The 26153-nt window shown below is 43.9% G+C and overlaps 1 protein-coding gene across 1 annotated transcript in view; it reads right to left on the bottom strand.

Moving 5' to 3' along the window:
* The window catches only part of LOC128941416 (E3 ubiquitin-protein ligase KCMF1-like), a 138634-nt gene that overhangs the window by 25576 nt on the left and 86905 nt on the right, over positions 1-26153 (bottom strand). The window contains exon 2 of the mRNA XM_054283170.1: positions 21313-21480. Within this exon, the coding sequence (XP_054139145.1) occupies positions 21313-21480 (168 nt within the window). The remainder of the gene's footprint in view (positions 1-21312; positions 21481-26153) is intronic.

The raw sequence follows: 26153 nt of genomic DNA, 5'->3' as shown, positions 1-26153 counted from the left end.
CAATGAAAATTCAGATGACACTTGGCAAGAAGCCTCTAGTGGAGTGAAAACTGGGTGGGCCCTAGAGTCTTCGTTCAGTCCTATAGCAAACTACCAGAATAGAGAAATGTTGTACAGACTTACGGGTCAGGTAGATAGACTGGCAAGAGTAACCTGGGAAGGATTTAAAGACCTAAATGTGCAATTACAAGCCACCACAAAAATTACTTTACAAAATTGATTTGCCTTAGGTTTGTTACTCCTGAAAGAGCATGGAGTGTGTGGATTTTTAAAAGGACAAACTGATCATTACTGCAGCCACATCCCAAATGTAACTGCAGATGTAGAATATGATATCAATCAGTTGAAACGAATAGAGCATGAGGCACAAGAAGAACAAAAGAACTTGACTACAAGCTGGTTAGACAAAATCTTCAAAGGGTTAGGATGGAATGTGAGTTCATGGATTAAGTCCATCATTGAGAGTTTGATAATCTTACTGATCATGTTCTTAGTAATTTGGTTAGTTTACAGCAATCTAAAAGGAGAAATACAGTAAAAGACGTCCTGAAACCAAAAAATAATGAAGGCACTTACACGGGACAAGAATCCACATCCATCATATTCAGGTCCTCCAGTTCGTGACAGCATCCATGACAACATTTATAACAATCCCAGATTTGAAGATGAACATCAAGTATAAACTCAGAAGCCAAAGGACTGCATCAAGTGAAAGCATTTACACTTATTATAGTGAAGTGAAGTGAAGTGAAGTGAAGTGAAGTGAAGTGAAAATCCTTGCAAAGGGGGGGAAATGATAGTATAAGGATAAAATGTTTCTAAAATCATGGAATGATCAGGGGAGTTAGAAAGGAAGGATAGGCCTGGTAGGCCCAGGAAAATGTTAGGCTGCACCTGTATAATCATTTAATGACTATGATAAATGATATGATTGATAGATGCAATGATTGTTTGGTAATTGGATATAATTATTGTTTAATCGTAACAAGAATAATGAGAAACGATGTTGGGGGTTTGATGGAAATTACAAAAATCCATGCCTGGATGAAAGCAGTGTATACAATAGAAGAATATAAGTTTAATAATTAATATGTAGTTATATAATGATAAGGGTCTAAAAACATGTTAACCCTGAACCCATGTCGGAGTCAGATTTGGGTCTGTACCCCTGACACCCAGAGCTCTTCAATAAAAGCACCTGCATATAATCATTCCGTGATTATGTGTTCCTGAACGCTATCAACTGGTTTTGCTTTCAAACCAGAACACCTTCCCACATTGATTCTAGTTTAAAGTTCTCCTGATTAGTCCCATCAGCTTAAGCCCACAGACCCATTTGTCCCATCCAGGACAGGTGGATCCCATCAGGCCCCAGCATACATTGTCTTCAGTGGTTTAAAATCCCAAAGTTTGGTACAGGCACCAGTCCTGGAGCCAGGTATTGATATCCTGGGCTTGCCTGATTCTTCCAAAGTCTCCTTCCATTACTGGAAGGATTGAGGAAAACACTACCTGTGCTCCTGAACTTTTTTAGGATTCTTCCCTGGGCTTTAAAGTTTCTTTTGATTGACCTTACTTTTTTTTTTTTTGGTGACACTTTGTACATTGTTGAAAAAGCAGGAATGGATAATAGTCTAAAGGTTGAATTAGGCTCTTCAATCTTGTGGCAACATTCCGAATTCAGGCCCAGAGAGGCAGCAAGCTTCTCTGGAAAGAGGGTCTGGTCTGAGAACAGGTGCTTCTGCTCCACACAGGAGGGAATCAATGACCATAACTCGATGTTGTTTCTTCTTAGTGCTGGTCTGTCATGGTTTGACGCTGGCACAATGCCAGTGCCCCCATGAAAATACCTTCTCCCTGGTGTCTACTGTGAGATGGGACCAGGAATAAGCAAAGCAGGCTCCAGCTTAGGAATAGAAGGGAAAAAACTTTATTAACCTACAATATATAAAAGAAACACACAAAACTCAGGATGAAAAACTTCCAAACATTCCTCTTCCCCCCAACCAAGTTCTGAATGCATCACAGTAAGACAAAACCTTGGACTCTCAATTCAGTTGCCACCCCTCAGATCACCAACTCTCAGTCCATCACCACCCTTCAGATAATCAATTCTCAGTTCATCAAGAGGAGAGGAGTCCTTCTTGTGCCATAGGCTTCCCCTGGAAACACAGCTGAAACCTCTTGTGTTCCCATGTCACTCATGGCACCACCCAGAGAACATTTGCCATTGTGACCTCTTCCTTCCATGTCCAGTGCTCTCACCACTGCACAGGGACCAGAGATGATTCTAGGGTTTTCCTTTTAAGGGTCCTTTGTCCAGTTCCAAAAAGAGCACAGTCTCTCACTTTCGGGACACCTGTCCCCCCCAAATTTCACCCCCTGGGGCCGAGGGGTCTCAACACTGAACTCTATTGGCTCTGAGCCATTGCCTCCCCCTGGATGCAGTCTCTGTGTCACAGGAAACATGGTTCTGTCCATGGCTATACAAGAAAAGTCCAGCCAAAGGCCACTCCATCATCTCCTGCCACCTAGAATTCTTCTCAACTTCTCTCGGACATCTTTCACTTGCACGGACTTTCATCACGCTTGCCCATTTCCTGCTATTCATCCCTATCTCTCTTCTCATTCAACTGCAGGAGGATCAGCATTTGTAAGGTTTCCATCATCCAAGAAAAGGGTTAAAAATCTCAGGCCCTGCCGGGCACCTTCTCGCTGCACCCCCCCCTTCTCCTTCTTGCCGGCTGTGCTATCAAATTTCAAGGTGGCACAGGCACAGGCTGGCGCTCTCTCTCTCTCTCTCTCCTGGAGAGCAGGGAGGGGGAGGCTGCCCGATATCTCTTGGTGCTCCTCCACCCTTCCATCCTCAGGGCCCAGGCCTACCTCACCTGGCCGCATGGCTTCCCCTCCCCTGCCCAGCCACAGCAGCTGGGCAGGGGAAGAGGTCTGAACTCTTCACTCACCAGAACCCAAGAGAGATTTTCCTGGGAGTTCTCTGCTTTTAACCCCCATGTTCTCAGAGGCGTATCCATGTCCCCAGTGGCCACACCAGGTGCCAATATTCAAATCTGAGCACCTATTGGTTTGACCACAGCATCCCAAAAAACTCACTTCCTCTCAAACCACGACACGGTCTTAATGCAGGTTTTGTTGCGAGGGCTTGGGCTCTCTGACCTTGACAAAACTGCTTGCACAGGTCACAGGTTCCTCCTCTTTCTCATTATGAGCTTCATTTACTGTACCCATGGGTTTGTACCTGTTCTATAAGGGTATGTGAGAGAGTAACTTAGAGGGTAAGGAGGTTACTTTCTCTTACTGCTCCATGCTGCAACTTTCTTCTACCATTTCTTATCCCTTGTGATACTGCCTTCCCTCTGGCAGAAAGCAGATCCTGGACCTGCCTCCATAGTGGCCATGTTGAGTTGGCTTCTATACATCATAGATGGCAGAGTACAGCTCCATTGATGCAGCGTCAATCTCCCTCTTAGACTCTCAAATACTCCTCAGTCTGCTGCTCACCTCCTCCTGAACCTCAGCCACCAAGCAGAGCAGTTAATCAATCTGGTCACAGCTCCCACAGTCTTGCTTGCAATCACTTTCCATCTGTAGGAATATCCCTTCAGACATCCCACAGCCAGAAACCTGGGTAGTTGCATCCTTGAATAGGAGCTCTGTCTGTATGGCTCCATTGGTTTTCCCAGATGCTAGAAGCTCAGGAAAAGCAGAGGACACTGCTTTTTGCCAGGTGGCTATCATGCTGCTGCTGCTGTGTGCCTGCCTACTAGAAATATATATGCTTGTTTGTTGCAGTCAGCTGGACTGATTATTTTTGCCTGCTTAAATCTCCTGTGCTGCCTGGTGCAGGCTCTGCCCCTTGCTGTCTCTTTCAGTGGGTCTGGGGTCAGTTGCTTGGGAACACCCTCTGTTCAAGACAAGCTTCTACTTGTCCACATGTATCTCTCATGGATTTTTAAAAATTATATGAGTAACACACTAATCCAAAGGTGTGTTTACTTAGAGACTTTCAAAGAAAAATATTGTGGTTTCCTAGATGGTTTTTATATGCACAGAACATTAACAAGATGGTTGGAAGAACTTTTTAAAAGTTAACATTGAATGTTAATTTATAGCTCCACAAGCAAGCATATATCAGTCCTCTTTTCCCTATGAATCATGCACCCTTAATGTTTATGATGATGCTGTAATTTAACCCTATATGTAATATACAAGAATAACTGTCATCAGGGAAGAAATAAGTTTAAACCAGATGTCGCAGACATTTTTTCATAGAAATCCTTTCTTTGGGATTTGTTCATCTTCTGGGAAGCTGAGGCCCCAGAAGAAGAATGTAAACAATTGTTATCGGCTGGTGTGGAATGTAACAGGTGCAGCGGTGATTGGGCTTCTGTGAGTATTTGGATTTGCTGACCACTTACAGGAGAGTTTGTCCTTGCTTTCTGCTGGACACAGAACTTTGTTATTCATTCTTTTCTATGCTATTCTTAGCTTAGCAGCCTCTGCAACTTCTCTCCTTATTCTTTTTAGTATAGTTATAATGTATTATATATCATATATCAATAAATCCAGCCTTCTGATAATCAAACAAGATTCTCGTCCACTTCTCTCACCCCTGAAGACCTTCATCAGGTCGCTGTAATAACCATATATCTCAAATAGTGACCAGAACATTTAATTAATATATACTGTTACACAAATATTTTTACCTTGTGAAAAAGCAGAAAAGTAAAGTTTAAGAAGGAATATCGGTATTGTATTGCACTAAATAGTTCATTTAGTTGTTGTTTTGCACTGGGTTTTGTATTTTGCACTGAATAGTGGGTTTGTATCCTCATGGGATTCCCCTCTTGTTACACATGGTCTTCCCCTCTCCCCTAAGCCCCAGTGGTGGTGGTTTCTCCCTGGTCTACTCCTCCCCTTGTCCTCTCCTCACTTGTATCCCATTGGCTGTGGCCCCTCTCCTCCGCCCCCCTTCCCCTGGGCTTAAAATCTCTGGGGAAGAGACCTCTGACCTCTTTTTGCCTCCCTTGGACCTCCCTGGAGTGGTTCCACAACAAAGTGGGACGATCGTACCGAGAGGAAAGAGCGCCTCTAGTCTTTTACTTTTGTCCTTGTAAGACTGCGAGGGGCCAGGGTCCAAATATCTAGAAACTTCAATGATAGGATTTTCAAGACTAGATTTGTATATTTAAATGTGTCTTTCCAAACTCTGGATTCTCAGAGCACAGATTTCAAAGTCATTACAAGGCAGGCTTAGGGCAAGCAGCTACTAGACAATTAAACATAAATGAGATATTCTCTGCTCAGAGAGCTCTGAGACAGAAGCTATATATTGGTATATTCAGCTGTTTTGAACTTTAATTGATATAGGAAATAGCATAATGTGTATATTCAATACTTTTTTAAAATCAAAAAGCTAAAAAAATTACTAAAAAAATAAAAACTTCAACAACTATATTTATACTACAATCACAGAATTGTTAGGTTTAGAAGGGACCTCTGGAGGTCATCTAGTCCAAACCTGCCAAGGCAGGGTGACCTAGAGCAGGTTATACAGGAACACATCTGGGCGGGTTTTGAATGTCTCCTTACGAAGCGAAGGGAGACGACCACATCCTTGTTGATCAGCATCGAACTCCGATTTATTGATCCAAAATGCACATTTTTATAACCATGTTAATTAAGTTCATACATATTGCAAAACCCGAGCTCATCATTGGCTACAGATTACACACCAACCCCTCCTTTTGTTTTCAATACCTGTGGTTTGTTATTGAGACCAAAACTTGTTTTTCTCATCCTGTTATTAACTGTTCTCAAGGTCTCCATGTTTGTCATCCTGCTTTCCCATAACTATCCAAGGACAAGGTATTTACTTGTTATTAAAAAACAAGCCTGAGAACTTTGCTGTTTACAGGAACGGGCCTGAGAATTTTGCTGCTTACAGCTGCCTTTTACTTTTCACTCAGCTGTATATGATTATGGCATGTCTGAACAAAACTCTATAAGCCATGTCTGAACAAAATTCTCCAACAGTCTCCAGAGAGGGACACTCCATGCCCTCCCTGGGCAGCCTGTTCTGGTGCTCTGCCACCCTCAATGGAAAGAGGTTCTTCCTCATGTTGAGGTGGAACTCCTTGTGCTTTAGTTTATGGCCATTGCTTCTTGTCCTGTAGCTGGACACCACTGAACAATCTGGCACCATCCTCTTGGCACCTGCCTTTGAGATATTTATATGCATTAATAAGATCCCCTCTCAGTTTTCTCCAGACTAACCAGGCCCAGCTCCTGCAGTATCTCCTCATAAGAGAGATGCTCCAGACTGCTAATCTAATGTGGGGCTGAGAAAGTAAAAAACCCCTTTATTAATTACATGCTAGTTGTGCTTGCTCTGTAGAGGGTTAAAGCAGTCAGTAGCCATGTTGCTTAAATTCATAATGTCTCTTGGGGTAGAAGCCTTCATATAGTTCTAGTCTCTAGGCTTTTCTGAGGTTTCAATACCTTTCTAGCCACTAAGATTATGGTCCCTAACACGTAGTTTTTACAGTAAGGGGGCACGGATTAAAGTAACTGTTGTGCTGGGCTTAGTGATAACGATTTATAAGGCATTTACAAAAATACTAGAGTCTGTTCAAGATATGTATAGTTTATAGTTTCTTCATCCTACCCTGCGTCCCAGTTCCAATAGTATGTTTTGGGGATTTATTAGTAATTGCATCCAGTTTGTAAGAAGAAGAGCAAAAGATGAGGCTTTCCAGCCTTTCCTTCTTCTTCTTTGAATCTATTATGTCACTTTTTAAGAAAGTTCAGTTTCCCCTAAATGTTAAAGAAACCATCTTTCTAGTATTTAATCTAATAAGCTTTCTTTATATAGTCTACAACTTCTCTAGAATGAGAGCTGAAATAACCAGAAGAGCTAATGAGACCCCTAACCCAGAAGTAGACCCAGGCGTGGAAAATCCTGAGTAATGTGGAGAATGGGAAAATATGAACCAAACCCTAAAATAATTTTCTAACCCTGTAAACTGGGATTTTCCACGTGAACATAATTCAGAACCCAGCTGAAGTAGGGAAATACCTGAAAGAGAAGTGCCATAATAACTCTAAAGAAAAAAAGCTCATTACAATAAGCTAAGTCCTGGCCTATGCTTATCGCACACTGCTAAATACTGTAAAGCAGCAAATAGAAGCAAGAGGGCAAGGAGATAAATCAGCAGCTACCCAAATCACTCAAACTACAGCCAACACCTCAACTACTCAAGTTGTAACTAAACCAGACAATAACCCTAAACCACTAGCAGTCACCGCAGGAAAGAAGCACACAAACAAAACCAATCAGCCAATAACCAACAATAATAATCCAGGAGAAAGACCGTCAACACCAATTACTGATACAAAAGCCAAAGTGAAAGCAACTGATACAGAAACCACTATTAAGTCCAATTCCCTAAAAGACCTTCATGCATAGTAGAGGTGGCCTTTGAGTCCTACTAAAATAGATGTATTGTACTTGAATATCTCTGTATATTTGTTAACTCTAAGCAGGATATGTAAATATGTCTATATAAAACCTGTTCCTGTAAGTAAAAGAAAAGGAGGAAATATAGTAGAGGTGGCCTTTGAGTCCTACTAAAATAGATGTATTGTACTTGAATATCTGTATATAGGCCTTGCCCCAGTAGGTCCCAGTTGTCCTTCATTGGGCTGCAGCTGTGGCTAGTGAAGATAACTGGGATAAAAGGGGATGGGTTGGCCAGTCAGGGAGAGCCTTGAAGGAGCCCTGACTAAGAAGGAACAACATGCAGAAGAAGGAGTGCGTGCTGTGAAGATCTGCAGCCATAAGAAACCACCGAGGAGGTATGGGACTCTAGAAATATGATAACAACAGTATGGGACTCTAGAAATATAATAACAACATTCATGACCTAAGAAAGGATTACACTCAAAGACCTAATGAATCTATAATTAGTTAGTTAGTCTGTCTTTAAGATACTGCAGGCAAAACTACAATTTTAGACAGTAGTAAAGCAAAGCATTTAAGATCCTTGTCACATGATCCCGTCATCAACCAAAAAATTATGAGGGGGACTAACCCTCACAACCTCTAGGCACAGATCCTAGAAAGTGTAGCACAAAGATACCTGTGTGCAGACAATCTCTATATGCAACAAACTCAGTAGAGGACCATAAAACAAAAAATTCAACACTTAAGAGAAATAGTAGTAGCAGAGATTGTCTTCCCAGATGATGTACACACTATAAATTCAGACTTAATACCATTTACATCCATAATGTAGCGAAACTTGTACGACTTAAGCCACAAAAATACGCTTCTGCTTTAACAATAATAAAGCAGGATGACAGTAAAGAGACTGTACTTAATATAGTGAAAAAGCTCTGAACGTATACAAATGCTATACATAGTCCAACACATACCAGAATCGCAGCAGTAGAAACAGGTCTGCAAAAATTAGAAGATAAGATAGAAGAAAATCACAAAAAACTCAAAAGAGATTAAAAAAAGCTTTCTCCAAATCTCAGCAATACAAATCAGAAGTTTTAGTATTCAATACAGAAGTTCTCCAGATAAAGAAAGTACACCCCACAAACTGAGCTGTAGTTCTTCCTATGTGATTGCAGAAAAAACATGAAGAGATAAAATAGAAAATTTACTACTGCTTTAACACAACAAGTACATGAATTAAAGAAAAGCAAGACTCAGAGAAGTTCCACCAAAAGGGAAGCAGCACCAGTGTCATGGCTTGGGCCTGGCAGAGCCAGAGCCCCCATGAGTATACCTTCTCCCTGGTGTCTGCTGTGAGATGTGACCAGCAAAGCAGGCTCCAGCTTAAACATAAAGAAAACTTTATTACCTAAACTACAAGAAAAGAAAGAAGGGAAAAAAACTATAAGAGAAAAAAAATTGAAAACCTTACAAAAAACACTTTCCTCCTCCCCACCACCAAAATTTCCCAATCCGATACATTCCCCCCAAAATCACCAACTGCCCAGTCTGGCACCACCCTTTTGGATATTCAAACTTCAGTCCATGAAGAGGAGAGGAGTCTTTCTTGCACCATAGGCTTCCCCTGGAAACACGCTGAAACTCATGTGCTTCCCTGTCACTCAGCACCACCCGGAAAGTCCTTTTGCCGCTTGTGACATCTTCCTTCCATGCTCAGTGCTCTCACCACTGGCATGGACCAGAGCTGCTTTTAGGGTTTTCTTTTAAGGATGCCTTGTCTCACTCCAAAAAGGCACAGTCTCTGCTTTGGGACATCTGTCCCCCCCATTTTTATCCAACCCCCTGGGGCCGAGGGGTCCCCACAATGAACCCTCCTGGTTCTGAGGCACTGCCTCCCTCTAAATGCAGTCTCTGTGTCACAGGAATAAAACTGGTTCAGTCTATGGCTACACAAGAAAAGTCCAGCCAAAAGGCCACTCCAATCATCTCTCTCTCCACTCAGCAAGCCTTCTCCACGTCCTTTGGGCCAGGTCCTTGTCTCATCTCATCTCTTATCTCCCGTCTTATTCAGCTCCGAGGAGGATCCGCATTTTTGCAAGGTCCCAATCATGAAAGAAAGGGGTTAAAAATTCCAGTCTCTGTCTGTCCCAGAACTCGTGTCACTCCCACACTTGCTGCTGCTCCGGCTGGCCGGGCACCTCCTCCCTCGCTGCATTCCCCCCCTTTCTCCTCCTGGGCCGGCTGCTATCACATTCGTCATCTCCGGCTCTCCCTCTCTCTCTCCTGGGGGGGAATGGCTGCCCGATGTCTCTTGGGGCTCCTCCACCCTTCCATCCTCCAGGGCCTCCTCACCCCCCATCTCTGTCCAGGCCCAGGCCTACCACATGGCTGCCCCTCCCCCGCCCAGCAGCAGCGGCTGGACGGGGAGAAGGGAGATCCGACCTCCGACCTCCGTCCCTCGAAGTCCCAAGAGAGCCTCCCAGGGCCGAAGCTCTGCTTTTAACCCCTGTGTGTTCTCAGAGGTGTGTCCAGATCCCACTGGCCACATCAGGTGCCAATATCAAAATCCGAGCACCCATTGGTTTGACCACAGCATCCCAGAATTCCCACTTCTTCCTGGTCAAACCACCACAACCAGTAACCCATAACCAAACTGCCATATATGATGATGATGACAATATTTTCTATCCCCTTAAAAAAACCTCCAAGACATATACTCAGGGAAAGAAGCATAACCAGGCTTAGAAGGGCCCTGCCTCTAGCCCAGTAGAGGCTAGAGAAAACCGTGTTTTTTAGACTGTATCGATTCATTAGCCTGACACATCTAAACCACAAAAATATAAAGCTTTAGTCGACACTAGTACACAGTGCACATTAATCCAATCAAGATGTGGGGGCAGAATCTGTTTCTATTACTGGTGTGACAAAGAGATCACAAAATTTTACTTTAGTAAAAGCTGAGGTAAGCCTGACTAGAAATGAGTAAAAGAAACACCCTACTGTAACTGGCCCAAAATCCCCATGCGTTTTAAGCATAAGCTTCCTCCAAAGTAGATATTTGAAAAACCCCAAAAAACTCAGATAAACATTTAGAATAGCTGCTATAAAGACAGAAGGCATCAAACAATTAAATGCCTTACCTAGACTATCAGAAAACCCATCTGCAATAAGACTCCTAAAAGTAGAAGAGCAACAAGTACCAATTACCACCTCAACAGTATACCGCCAACAGTACCAAACAAATCAAGATGCTGTAATCCCCATCCACAAAATAATCCATAAGCTAGAAAGCCAAGAGGTAGTCAACAAAACCCACTCACCCTTCAACAGCCCTACTTAGTCTATACATAAATCTAAAAGAGAATAGAGATTAACTGTAGACAACCGTGCATTAAATGAAGTGACTCCACCACTAAATGCTGCTGTGCCAGACATGCTAAAACTCCAATACAAGCTAGAGTCCAAAACAACAAAGTAATACACCACTATCGATATTACAAATACATTTTTCTCCATTCCTCTGGCAGCAGAATGCAAACCTCAGTTTGCCTTCACCTAAAGAAGCATACAATACACCTTAAACCAACTACCTCAAGAGTAGAAACACAACCCCACCATCTACCATAAACTGATCCAGACTACACTAAAAAAGAATGAAGCTCCAGAACATCTACAATATATTAATCACATCATTGTGTACAGACAGCAGCAAAAGTGTTTAAAAAAAGAAAAAAATCATCCAAATTCTCCTAAAAACCAGCTTCACCATCAAGAAAAACAAAGTCAAGAGACCTGCTCAAAAAATCCAGTTTCTATGAGTAAAGTAGCAAGATAGACAACGTCAGATTCCCACCAACGTCATCAACAAGATCACAGCAATGTCTCCACCATCCAACAAAAAAGAAACACAATCTTTCCTAAGCGCCAGAAGTTTTTAGAGAATACACATTCCTGAGTACAACCAGATTGTGAGCCCTCTCTACCTAATCACCCACAAGAAAAACACTTTCCACTGAAGCCCTAAACAACAACAAACCTTTGCCCAAATCTATTACAGAGACCTGTTGAAGGTCTCCATGGTGAGAGAAAGACGAGAATCTTGTTTCTTGATCAGAAGGCTGGATTTATTGATATATGATATATAATACATTATAACTATACTAAATAGAATAAAGAGAGAAGTTGCAGATGCTGCTACAGCTAAGAATAGAAAGAAAGAAAGAAAGAAAGAACCTATAACAAAGTTGTGTCCAGGGACTCTGTCCCTAGCTTGCTCCTGTGATTGGCCATTAATTATAAACATGGGAACATGAACCAATCACCAATCAAAATAGGTGCATCCTATTGCATTCCACAGCAGCTGATAACAATTGTTTACATTCTTCTTCTGGAGGCCCTTGCTTCCCAGAAGCTACAGAAATCTGAAAGAAAGGATTTCTGTGAAAAAATGTCTGCGACACAAATCAATCAGGAGATTGCTCATACAATAACCCTTAGCCCAGTCAAGACAAGACCAGATGCAAAAAACGTGCTCTACTCTTCAACCAAGAGCCCATAGTTTGTCCTCAAGCCTTTAGCAAAAAGTACCTAGTAAGACTCAAGGCCGACCACTAAAATTTTCAAGTCGAAGCTATAGAAAGTCTAAATCCAACTATACTCCAACAGAAAAGAAAATTTTAAAAGCCTATAAAAAAGTCCAAACCACCTCAAAAGCAATAAGCACTAAAACACAACTCCTCCTAACACCCTGTCTACCAGTGCTGGGGTAGATGTTTAAACAGACAGCAAACAGACAGCAGGACAGAACTCTCCTTTATTTTAGTTAGTTTTAGCTAGCTAAGGCAAAGAAGTTCTCTAGACTATGGTTTTTGTTTCCTTTTCTTTAGACCTGTTTAAACGTGCTCTAAACTGAACACCCAGAAGAGCACTGGCAGCTCGCACCTGTAACCCACCAGGCCGAGCCTGGGCTGCAACATTTCCAACGCCAGAAGGACTGAAAAGAGACTGAATAAGCCAAGCTGCAATCCAAAAAAGAAACTTTTCTGAATTTATCATCTCTTCTAGAGCAGCAAAAGGTTTTATTGTTTAATATAGTTTAAGTTTTATTGTTTGATAAAACGTTGTTTTTCCACTTTTCTCCAAAGAAGTGCTTTTTCCTGAACCAGTTAGAAGAAAGGCCAAGTAAATCTGCTTTTCTAGAAAAACCCCTTTGAGGGTTCTCTCCCAAATTTGCCCTGAACCAAGACAGCCTTGTAGGCTTAAAACAGGTATATGAAGAAATAAGCATCCAATGTTTTAAATGCAAAGATTTGTTATGAAAGTATATCCTGAATTATAATACTCATGTTATAAATATGATGTGATAGAAATTACTCAGGGAAGAAAACCAGTAATTTAGAGGATTACTTCTTAGCCCTTGCCACTAGTCTTCCACATTCAGTACAGCCTACCACTCTTGCTGCATTAAAAACCCCTGATGAAATTACAAAACAACATTTTCCCTAAACTCTCACTATTATTTCTCTTTTTCACCATGGTACTTTGTGGGATCTCAGCCTCTCAGAATTGGGGTGCAGGGTGAACGAGACCACCCCTGGGGGGCTCGGGAGTCCTGGAATGTTGCCAGAAATGTCTGGTGGCTGGACTTTGATCCCACATGGGAGATGACATCAGTATGAGGATAGGAGGATTTCACCGGGGTGAATGGTGAAGGGATAAGTTAATTGGAGTGTGAGATACAGGGTTTGAAATTTCTGTACAGGGGGGTCTAGAGAGGTAAGATGGAGGAATTGGGGCGTGCCCTTCTCCTTCTTCTTCTTCCTCTAGGCCTCCATTTTCTGTGGTGATCTTGGCACTCCGGGATTGGACCTTACTAGGGGAACACTGGTTAATAAGGGTAGAGGGTATTGGAGAAAAATGATAAATATTGTATATGTAACTCCGGGTATAAAGATAGGTGGCCGCCCCAGGGGCTCTCAGTGTGTGCCCATGGCTGACTGCTGAGCAGAACTCTGTCAGGCCAAGAGAAAATCTTTTAGATAAGCATTTAATAAACACCGAGACCGAGAAAAAATCTGAAGTTTCCTCTCGTCCTTTCGAACCCGGGGGCCCAAGGCCATCTTTGGGCTTTTTCCAGACCATCTAAACAGCCCCAAATCCGACAACTGGCGTCCCTGGGTGGGCTATCTCCCACCAAACCTTTCGGGGGGGGAAAAGCCCTGAAGAGCTGAAGAGCCAAGAGGACAGCACTGATAACTCCAGAGGAGAGAAGCCTGAAGAAAGAAAGAAGAAAAAGAAAAAACCGGCCAGGAGGACCTGCAAAAATCAGCAGTCACTGAGAATCCCATCTCTCAGCTTCTGCCGAAGACAGTTCGTAGCAGAGCGGCCTGGACTGGGACCAGAAAGGCGCCTCTGGACCCATCTCTTGTGATCTGCTGGACGGAGACTGAGGGCTTTCAGACCACTCTGACGACAGATTCGGTAAGAAGGCCAAAATAAGATCATGGGGGCCACACTCTCCCAGGAACAACGGGAAATCTTATCCACCTTACAAAGTGTGGCTGAATTATATACAGAAGGGATCCCAAAGAAAGAATTAAAGCAGCTGTTACTATGGGCAAGGCTCAATTATCCACTTGAAGAGACATGTCTGTTGTTCGAAGTGGGGTTTTGGCAAGAAATTAATAGGCATTTATATATTTTAGCAAAGAAAAAAGATGAGACAGCGTTAAAGCTACTCTCACCGGCAAGAATCATGTTACAAGGTATCTCAGTGCAGTCTAAAAGACTGGAAAAGCAGCGAGAAGCTGCGGCATCCTCAGAGGTGGGGACGGGGCTGAGCTCCGGGAAAAAATTAGCTCTGGCTTTAAAAAGCCAGAGGGAAAGGGCTCTCGAAAAAAGAGAGCAGGAAAAAATATTAAACCCCCCGATCAAAAAACGCAACAAACCCCAAGGGCGTCCTGAAACTCCAGAGAGTGTAGAGGAGTCAGGAGCGGAAGGGGGGGAGCGGGAAGATAAGGGATCGGGGGGGGCGCTTGTTCGCGGCGAAAGCGGCGACGCGGCGGCAGCGGCAAACGCGGGCAGCGCGGGTGAAGATGAGGAGACGTGCGCGGAGGGCGAAATTCGCAAAAACCGGGGTGTAGACTCACATACGAGCGCGGGGGCGGCGAACGCGGGAGGCGGACTAGGGGTAAATGTGCAGCCTCAGAGGGCCACCGTGGTGAGACGCAGGAGGCGCGCGGTTGTGACGTCAGACCCGGTGTGGAAATCGGCTCGGATAGCGGCGCGAGCTGGGGTGCCGGAGGGAGAAGTGAACACAACGTCAGAGGAGGAGGAGGTTGACTCAGGGACAGACCGAGGGGCGGGGACCTCGGAGGTGAAACGGGGGGGAGACGATGACGTCAGCTTGGGGGACACAGGGAGCGGCTCGGAGAGCACGCATGCGCAGAAAGTAGGGCGCGGGCGAACCCGAGCCCGGTCCCCTGTGACGTCTCGGGTGAGGAGGGGCCGTGTTAGGGATTCTACATCCCGGGGCTCCACACCGTCTCCAGATCCGGTGCCTTTGGTCCAAACCCTCGGAGTCCCAGTCCCTTCCCTTCACGGGAGACGCCGAGCCGGAAGAGGAAATGGGGCAGTCGAGCTTGCTCCGTCATCCGAGCCAGGGAGGCCGGTGAAAGCGCCACCTAGCGGCAGGAGGGCAGAAGTGCACCACATGCCGGGTCGGCTCGGCGGAGCCACAGCGCCATCTCGTGGCGAGACTGCAACAATGCAGCAATTTTTTCCAACAATATATAAAAAGAAAAGCACTTCAAAGAAGACAATGTTAACACGACAAAGGGATTATCCATCCACTTCGGAATTTCATGAAGATGATGAAAGCTCAGACGAAGAACAGCTACAAGGGGAAGATGTCATAAGGACCACAGCATCGGAAGGTGTCCCAACATGGATGCTATCAGTAGCAGAAGCAGCAAAAAGCTTCCTGCATTCATTCGATACAGTAAAGAAGAAATATCAACAGGATCCTCGAGTTTCCTTTTCGGATTTAGGAGCAAGGCCAAAAACCTCAAGGCGAAAAATGAGACACCATGAATCACCGATGACATCCACAACACCATTATTCATGCAAATCCCAATGGAGTCTGACGAAGAGGGGTTTCAAGAGCCCGTGAAGACGATGGATTGGAGGCAAATCAGAAAAGCATTGGAAAAGGAAAAGCATTTATTCCCGGGATCAGGGGATTTGACAATGCCAGTGACATATGATGCCCAGGGACAGAATCCAAGGTGGGAAAGGATGGGTCATGAGACACTCAAAGACTTAGGGAAGGCGGCTCAAACTTTTGGGCTGAACTCACAATACTTCAAACAGCTATTAAGAGGGACATTCACTATGTATGATCTCACACCATATGATATTCGAAGTATTGTGGCAATGATCCTCACTGACACACAGAGTCTTATCTGGGAAAAGAGGTGGAGAAAATATCTTGCTGAGTTGCGGAACAGATACCAAGGTGGGCCAAATGCGAACCTCACAGAAGGGCAATTAGCAGGGGATCCTCCAGATGACAATCCAAGGGAACAAGCAGCGCGGCTTCCACGAAGAGTGTTAAACGACATCAAAGAAGCGGCGCGATTGGCAATCGTACAAATTACGCCGACAGGAGCTCCGGATGTTCCGTTCTCTTGCATCAGGCAAGGTCCCACAGAGCCATTCATGTCATTCATCGACCGACTCACGCAAGCCGTGGATCGACAGGTGACGACAGAAGAAGTGAAGAGGCCTCTCTTGGAGAATTTAGCTTTTGGCAATGCCAACCCGGATTGTCAACGGGTGATTAGCACCATGCCAGGACGGCCATCCTTGGCAGAGATGGTGGAGGCATGCAGCAAGGTGGGGACGCCTCAGCACGTCGCAGCGATTGTAAAGAATGAATTAAAAGAGGAATGGGAGAAACAGCTAAAGGGACGCTCAGAAGGGCAATCGGAGGACAAGACATTGGAGAAGATGTTCGAGAAATTACTCCATCAACAGGACGAAAATGTCAACAAAGTTCTTGCGGCAATGCAGAAAAAGAACAAACCCCAAGGAGGACAGTGCTACAGATGTGGGGAGTCGGGGCACATGAAAAGGAATTGCCCACGGACACATATACCAACGCCAGCCCAGAGAGCGGAAAGACCAATTTGCGCACGGTGCGGAAGAGGAAGACACTCTGTGAAAGAATGTTATTCCCGGACAGATGTGGAAGGAAATCCGTTACCGCATCCGGGAAACGGGAAATTGAGCGCGAGAAATCCCCAGCGCGCTCAGACACAAGTACTGGCGGTGTCACAAGAACAGACAGGGCAGTCATCAGTGAGCGACAAGCAGATACCCTCAGCAAAACCCTCAGTCGATTCCACAGCGACCCAGACCTCCTCCCACCAGGGGCACAGTGTGCATTGGCAGCTTCAAAACTAGTATGCTTTCTAGATGAAAGTCATGCGGAGATACCTACAGGTATCCGTGGGGACTCATACAAGAAACAAGATTTCTTGATAATTGGACAAGATAAGTGCAGTATTCTTGGGCTCATTGTTTATCCAACAGTTGTCTCAGCAGATAAAAATACAGAGTTGACAGTTTTGGCAAGAGCGCTTCGTCCGCCATTGACTGTGCTGGAAAATACTGTGGTTGCGAGAGCCTTTGCATTGCCGCCACACGCAGTTGGAGAGGTCATGTCAATCTTCGACGAAGAAGGTCTCCCTATGAAAGAGCATGTTGAAGTACATACAACATGGGTGAAGCACATAGGTCGAGACCGACCCACGCTCACGTGCCAATTGACATGTGGGGACAGGACAATATCGATCAGAGGTATGCTCGACACAGGGGCGGATGTAACGGTAATATCGTACATCTTTTGGCCACGCAATTGGAGCTTGGTCGCGCCATTGGGCTCTCTCTCAGGCATCGGGGGAGCATCTCTGTGTCTGCAAAGTGAGAATTCCGTCGTTGTCACGGGACCAGGAGATAAGACAGCGATCATTCGTCCTTTTGTCGTCCAAAAGCCGATCACAGTCTGGGGTCGGGACCTTTTGGCACAATGGGGCGCGAAGATCGAAATGGATTTTTAATAGGGGTCACTGCAGCACTCGCCACACTGAAGCTGACATGGAAAACAGATGATCCAGTTTGGGTGGATCAGTGGCCCCTTGAGCAGAAAAAATTGAGTGCTTTGAAAGACCTGGTCCAAGAACAATTGCAGAAGGGACACATCAAGCCAACAGACAGCCCTTGGAATTCTCCGGTGTTTGTCATCAAGAAAAAGCTGTCGGGCAAATGGAGGTTGTTACACGACCTCAGGAAGATCAACGAAGTCATAGAAGACATGGGGCCACTTCAGTTGGGACTTCCATCTGTCTCGATAATTCCCAGAGATTGGCAGCTTGTGGTCATTGACCTCAAGGATTGTTTTTTCAGTATCCCACTCCATCCAGATGATGCTCCGAGATTTGCCTTTTCAGTTCCGAGTATCAACAGGGAAACGCCTCTGCAGCGGTACCATTGGGTCTGTCTTCCACAAGGCCTGAAAAATTCTCCGACGATCTGTCAATGGTACGTGGCGCGAGCTTTGGCACCAGCACGGAAGAAATTTCCGAAGGCGAAGATCATTCATTACATGGATGATTTGCTCATTGCAGCATCAACACGACGGGAGCTGCAAGAAGCTCGTGACTGCGTGATCGCAGAGGTGCAAAAGGCAGGTCTGGAAATCAGCATTTCAAAGATTCGAGAGGTTGCACCTTGGAAATATCTAGGGTGGAAAATCTCAGAGAAAACAATAAAGCCTCAAAAGGTGGAGATCAGCACAAAGGTCAACAATTTGCATGATCTGCAACAGCTTTTGGGAGAAATCAACTGGATGAGACCAGTTTTGGGAATCACAAATAGCGACATTACAGCACTGCTTGATCTCTTGAGAGGAGACACAGACATTCGTTCTCCCAGGACACTCACACCAGAAGCAAGAAAAGAGTTGGAGAAAATCTCGAACGCAATACAGAAAAGGCAGGCACATCGATTTGTTCCATCGTTGCCTTTTCAGTTGGCAGTGCTGGGGAAGAAAACGCAGTTCCATGGTTTGATCTTCCAATGGGATGAATCACAAAAGGACTCTTTGATAATCATAGAGTGGATTTTCCTACCGCACAGGCCCGCGAAAACGATTCTCACAGATCTGGAGATGGCAGCACAAATCATCATAAAGGCGAGAACAAGGCTGCTGACAATGGCAGGAAGAGAATTCTCAGTCATCAGGTTACCTCTGAAACGAGACTACTTCGATTGGGCAATGCAACAATCGAAAGACCTGTTAATCGCATTGTTAGCGTTCCCAGGAACTTGCACAATCCACTTTCCCCGACAAAGAATACTGCAATCGCAAATATGCTATAGAGCAAAACCACGGATAAGTGAAGAACCTTTGGATGGGATCACAGTGTTCACGGATGGCTCAGGGAAGACACACAAGTCAGTGATCACGTGGAGAGACTCAACGACAGGGGATTGGGAATCAGACGTGAGGATGGTTCAGGGCTCTCCACAAATTGTGGAGTTGGCAGCCGTTGTCCGGGCATTTCAGTTGTTCAAACAGCCTCTCAATCTGGTGACAGATTCCGCATATGTTGCGGGTGTGGTCAAGAGATTGGAGGGTTCGCTCTTGAAAGAAGTCAGTAATGAGGTTTTATACTCATACCTGACAAGCTTGAAAACACTGCTAGAGAGCAGGGAAAGAGAGTATTTTATCACACACATTAGAGCGCACACGACACTTCCGGGGTTTTTAGCGGAAGGGAATGCTCGGGCGGACAGGTTGACAATGCCCATTTTGCAAACACTGCCGGACATTTTTGAGCAGGCAAGGTTAAGTCATGCGTTCTTTCATCAGAATGCGCAGGCGCTAATGGAGTCCTTTCGTCTCACAAAGAGTCAGGCGAGGGAGATCATTAGTGCTTGTCCAGACTGTCAGCTTGTGCAGCCACCTTCTTCTACCGGGGCCATCAATCCGCGGGGGCTGCAAAGTCTTCAGTTGTGGCAAGCTGATGTCACAAAATACCCATCTTTTGGGAGGCTCAAAAATGTTCACGTTTCTGTAGATACATTCTCAGGTGCAGTCTTTGCTTCAGCACATGCTGGGGAAACAGCAGACCATGCTTGCCGACACTTTCTGCAGGCATTTGCAGCATTAGGTGTGCCTCAGGAGATAAAAACAGATAATGGTCCAACATACACAGGCAGGGTGCTTGAGAGATTCCTGAAAAGATGGGGTGTCAGACACACGTTTGGTATTCCGCATTCACCCACAGGTCAGGCAATCATTGAGAGAACACATCACACCCTAAAATCCCTTCTGGACAGACAGAGAAGGGGTGAGCCAGAGGCAACACCTCACATGAAATTAAATAAGGCACTGTATGTGCTGAATTTCCTAAATAGCTCATCCTCGGAACCTGATCCACCGATCGTGAGACATTTTCTAAACAACACACAGGCAAAGCTAAGGGAAAATCCTTTAGTTTTGATCAGAAACCCAGAAACAGGTCAAATAGAGGGTCCTTTCAAACTAATCACTTGGGGCAAGGGTTTCGCTTGTATTTCCACAGATCGAGGTCTGAAGTGGGTGTCGGCGCGGCATGTGAAGCCATTCCAGACGCGAGAGCACGAGAACGCTGATCCAAGAAACAAAGAGACGAGTACTCAGACAGAAGTCGAGACTCAGACTGCGAAAAACAACCCGGAAGAGAAATAAAAAGAAACTAAGGACTTTGGGGGGTTTTCACATAAAAACGAAAGAGATCTTTTTGGTGCAAACAGAAGGGGGAGATGTGGGATCTCAGCCTCTCAGAATTGGGGTGCAGGGTGAACGAGACCACCCCTGGGGGGCTCGGGAGTCCTGGAATGTTGCCAGAAATGTCTGGTGGCTGGACTTTGATCCCACATGGGAGATGACATCAGTATGAGGATAGGAGGATTTCACCGGGGTGAATGGTGAAGGGATAAGTTAATTGGAGTGTGAGATACAGGGTTTGAAATTTCTGTACAGGGGGGTCTAGAGAGGTAAGATGGAGGAATTGGGGCGTGCCCTTCTCCTTCTTCTTCTTCCTCTAGGCCTCCATTTTCTGTGGTGATGTTGGCACTCCGGGATTGGACCTTACTAGGGGAACACTGGTTAATAAGGGTAGAGGGTATTGGAGAAAAATGATAAATATTGTATACGTAACTCCGGGTATAAAGATAGGTGGCCGCCCCAGGGGCTCTCAGTGTGTGCCCATGGCTGACTGCTGAGCAGAACTCTGTCAGGCCAAGAGAAAATCTTTTAGATAAGCATTTAATAAACACCGAGACCGAGAAAAAAATCTGAAGTTTCCTCTCGTCCTTTCGAACCCGGGGGCCCAAGGCCATCTTTGGGCTTTTTCCAGACCATCTAAACAGCCCCAAATCCGACAGTACTTTCTGGTAGAACATATTAAGGGAAGGAGGGGTGGGTGCATGTAGTTTTGTTGCACCTTTTGAATTGAAAGTTAATTTAGGAGCAATCCTTTTTATCAGATAGCTATCTAATAGCCTGATAATGTGCTGTGTGCCAAAACACTTAACCCAAAAGAATAAAACATCTTTCATATGCTAGAACCAAAGACAGAACAAGCATTTTATCAGGAGACAGGAATTTGCTATGATTTTCAGCATGCTATTTGGAGAGGAAAAAGTTCCCAAGTAGTGAAATAAAATACAAGTTTTTAACTACTGCAAACAGCTTTAATATAAAGAAATTATTACTTACCAAAATCTACTCTTGTTAGTATGCACTGCATTGGATGGTCAGTTGTATGCCTAGTTGTTGTTGCACCACTCTCATAACAAGTTGCGCACAAATCGTAATCGTAGCAAATTAAACACTTGTATCTGCGACCTCGAAAATTTCCTTTTAAACATGCATCACAGCTGACACCTGTGAACAAAGAAAATTTCTTGAAAACAACAATAATTTCACATTGGTTTAATGATACAGATTTGTTGCTATAGCCCCCAACAACAAAAGGAATTCAACCAAGAAGGTTTTATGGAGCTGATGTACAATAAGACTCAATTTTAAGCATATTTATATCTTTAGAAAGGCAGTAATCATTCAAAGTGAAAGTTAAAGTAAAATAAAATCCAGTTAAGCACTCAAAATGATAATTTGTTAGGATACAAATTCTTTTTAATCACTTTTTTCCACTGTTCGAAAGCTTGGTTCAAAACATTCTCAAGGTTAAATAGTATAGTTTGTGAAAACAACAAAGCAAAGTCCACAGCAGACCATCCCACAAGTCACGCAAAACCACACACCACCACCACATAACACCACCCATCCCTGGCTTTTGTGTTTATTTTTATAGTTTCTAATAATTCAATTCTGAAGAATACCAGAACCATTTTTCACGACAGAAACATATCCAAGAGCAGAAATTTAGGTCTTCTATTTTGAAGTACAGAATAACTTCGACTTTATCTTAATTTTATGTTGCATCATCTCTTCAGCTTCTTCCTTTTGGAAGTTCAAACTCTGTACTCTAAATCAATCATTCACACTGCCTGGGTCAGGAAAAACCTTCATTATCTTCTAAAGGTTTTTGCAATTTTTTTCTGTGTCATTTTGGTACTCTGCTGTTAATTTAGATAAGGGCATCATCATCTTTTCATCTGTCAAGGCCCACAAAAACTTCCATCACTGCAGTAGTGAAAGTAGTAAATTAAAGGCCTTCATGATAATATCTAGTGTGTAAAAAACATGCAATATTTTCATTGAAGTCCTCCTTTAGGATCAATTTAAACAAGCTTTTCATAGTTCAGTGCAAATGCAGAAAATTTTATAGACACTATGTTATTGAAAGAATGCACTGACATGGACTCCAAGAGGATTAGTAGAGGAAGATCATCACAATCTCAAAACTGCAAATATCCCAATGGTCATTTCCTAATTATAAACTCTATTATCAGATAAAAAGCTACTATTAACACAACTCACCACTACTGCTTCTGATGTCAGGTCCAGGGAGCAAAGTTAAATTACATAGAATTCTCACATCTCTCCAAGATAGTATTTCTTCATATCATTCTAAAATACCATGTTTTCATTTTGATAACCTGACAGCAAGTGGCATAACACGCTATTTTCATACCCTTTTATGTAACAGGAGAGAAAAGCATCAAGAAAAAAAAGCCTCAGCTCTGTTTTTTAAAATCCATATACTGCATCAATTAAAATTATATAAAATTAATTAAAATTGTAGAAGTTTGCCCCTCTACACCTTAAAAACAAAAAAAACCCTCCAAACCCCAGAACACTGAAAGATAACAGAATGCCAAAGTGAATTTAATGCATCCTAATTAATCTCAGGTGTTGAGGAAAAACACACTTTGGAGGGGTTCAATTATAAGCAGGGAACAAAAAGAGCAAACCAATAAACAAGTTGTGAAAAAAATTCAGCTTCTTCATGAAGTTCTGATTTACATGATGCGACAATGACTTTTTAAAAGCTTTTAAAATTATTTCCTATTCAGCAGAAACAGTTTTCCTGCACCTTCTTCAGAATGGTCTCATGGAAATGATCAGAAAAGAAAAACAACCTGGCTTATTTTCAAATAAAGTTTTTGATGCATTTTACATTAGAAATAGCAAGGAGACTTTTTCACTTTTTCTACTGTTAATTGCCAATACACAAGTACATATGAGGACTGATGAACAGACCCAAATAGTGACATTTATACCAATGCACCCTCTCTTCACTATCAGAATAAATATGGCTACCAGGTTTTGTTATAAAACTTGCTGCTTGTTGTCCTGGATAACCCAAAATGTTATTATATTCCATATCTATCTGTGCCCAAAAATTGTTACTGTCTCTTTAAGACCCTGTGGCCAGAAAGAGAATCGCGGGGCAGGCAGGGGGGTCCCTTTTTTAAAGCATGGTTGCCCAAGCAGAGCGTTTTTTTTCCCCCGTGGCATTTGCTCAACGCGAAGGCATTCCTTTGGGTTTTTTAGTGTTTTTGTTTTTTGGATTTTTTTTTTGAGAACATGTGTTTCTTGGTCTTGGACTGCCTAGGGGCAAATTCTGGGAGTGCCCGTCTGCACTCGAGGCTCTGGGCCGAGTGGAGCGGAGCGGCTCTGCTCCAGTCTGAGTCGCCCCAGCCTGCCAGCCAACTGCCCTAATGAGAGCAGGGCAAAGTCCCTCCACGAGTTCTAGCCCTTAACTGAGTGCCAGCCATCTGAGTGTGCCAACGGCATTCGCTGACGGAGTTGCCTCTGCCGGATGGCAAGGGGGGAAGGGGGGCTAGCGCCATTTTCCCCTTCGTCTCTAGAGCCATGCGCTCGGCTGCAAACCACCACATCTTGGGGGGGCGGAGGTGGTCACTCCTGCAATTTAGGTTTCTCTTTTGATGCCTATATAACTTAGGTCAAAGTTACAAGGTGCTTATATAGCTCGAGTTATAAGATATCAATATAACCTGATATCAGTATAACCTGAATCATTATTTTCTATACTTATATAACCTGAATCACAACTTTTTATACCTATTATTATAAATATTGGCTTTCACATTTATGTATTAACTTTTGTTTTGCAAGTTATTATTTGTTAGGAACAAAAATTCTGTTGATTTTTTTCTGTGAGAAAAAGGTTACCACTACTGCTGGGGTGCTGCCTGTGTTATGGTAATTACGGGTCGTTGTTGTTAATGGTTGTTTTTGTATCGGTAAAAGCCCTGGCTGGGGCGAGTTAATGGCCCTTCTCCGAAACAGTGAAAGGTGGGGACCTCCCCGAACAGCGAGGAGAAGAGACTTAGGAGGGGAGGGATATGCAAAATACTCCAAGGACCAGCATGCTGTGTGGGACCCCTATTCCAAATGCACGGAGAAAACCCCAAAAACAACGAGCCACCTAAGAGTTGAGAGACTGGAGTGATGTCTGGACGTGAGGAGCCGAGTGATGAGCCTGCAGAGATGCGGAACACCTTCGGAGTCCCTCTCGCCCTGACCAAGGGAGTTGTCCCGACGCCGGGAGGGGACGGGAAGGGGCCGGGAAAAGTAACATTAGATGGAATCACCACGCCTTAAATGGCTCCCACCAGGACCTGATCCCCAGCTCTACCCCTAGCGGACGAAGCTGCGCATACCCTCCTCCTCTGGGTCGCCCTGGGAGAGACGCCCTGGGAGAGACGACGGGAAGCTGCAGCCCCGTCGAGGTGCCCAGTCCTGAGCTGATTGCTTTTAATAAAGGCATTAAAAAGGAGAAGAAGCCTCCTGGCCCTGTTTATTTCATTATTGATCACAAAAATCCTGATATAGTACAATTTGTAATTACTGCTTTTGATATAGTATAATCTGTCAGTTTATGTATGCACCATATAGCTTTTATAAATAGTAGTGTAATATTTACTATTTTAGACCATAGCATAATAGAGGCTGTAAAATGTTGAAATGCTTTTTTGTGTAACTAACTCAGAAAATAGTGTAAAAGAATTAGGTGATTTCCCACATTCGGGGACTATCTTATCTGAAAGACAACAGAAACAGAAACCAGAGCACCAAAAAAAAAAAAAAAAGGAATAATTTATTGATTTATTGACTCACGTTATCAGGGAGTGAAAATACAACAGGACGGAACCACAAGAAGAAATAAAATATATTAGTTTAATCTATAAGATAGCATGAAGACAAGTCAAAAGTTAAACCCTGTTGGAACCCTGGAGGCTGAGAATTTTAGACTTTCTGTGCTGAAAGGCACAGACCCTCAAGAGAACACTACATTTGACCTGAGGCCATGGAAAAGGCTTCCAAAATTTAATGATATAACTGGGATTATGGGTGTGTAGTTTGAATAGAAGTGTATAATATCACATGGTGGAAAACTTATAGTTTAAGGTTCTTACAGATGGGTAATGAGATGATTTGCTCTTGCAATTAAGGGATGAATATTGTGTGAATATTAAGAGAAGCTTTATTGATGTATAGTTATGTTATTGTAATTTAAATGTCCTCTGTTCTCCCCATAGTTCCCTTCCACACAACCCCCCGCCCCCCCCCCCCCCCCGCCCCCTGTATTGTTGCCATCAGACAGCCTGGGTTGTCTAGGACAGGTAGAAAGAAATTGCGCACGTGGGCCCCTTACATGGGGCAGTTGGGAATGGAAAAGCTTGTTGCTGGGTGGGGGGGGGAGGCCGCACAGCATGACAACACCTGACTTGCCAATCAAGTTGCAAGAAAGCAATCTCCACCAATAAACATCAAACAAGAGTTGACTGACAGAATTCGGGAGGGGCCAGGGTTGGCTGATGCAACCCCCCCAGGAGTATAAAAGGCGAAGCATCCATCTTGAAGATGAGCCAGCCACGTGGTAGGGAGTCACGAGGGCAGCTTTCAGGCCCGCTTTTCCTTATTTAGTCCTTTTGTTGTATTTTTGTTAAGGTTTAATAAACCTTTTAAATTCTTTAAGTGATCAGTCATTTCTCACAAGATTTTTGAATATAGTAATATATATAAAGCTAAGATGGATGTTTTAGGGCGGTGGCTGGTTGTTCTTCTTCATGGGTTTGGGTGGTATTTTGTAATTGGACAGAAAAGTCCACATTGTGGGACAC

This window comes from Melozone crissalis, unplaced genomic scaffold (assembly GCF_028551555.1).
Source record: "Melozone crissalis strain CALT ecotype California unplaced genomic scaffold, PUWL_Pcris_2 ptg000035l_1, whole genome shotgun sequence".
Classification (NCBI taxonomy): Eukaryota; Metazoa; Chordata; class Aves; order Passeriformes; family Passerellidae; genus Melozone; species Melozone crissalis.
This window is presented reverse-complemented; position numbering and strand designations above follow the sequence as displayed.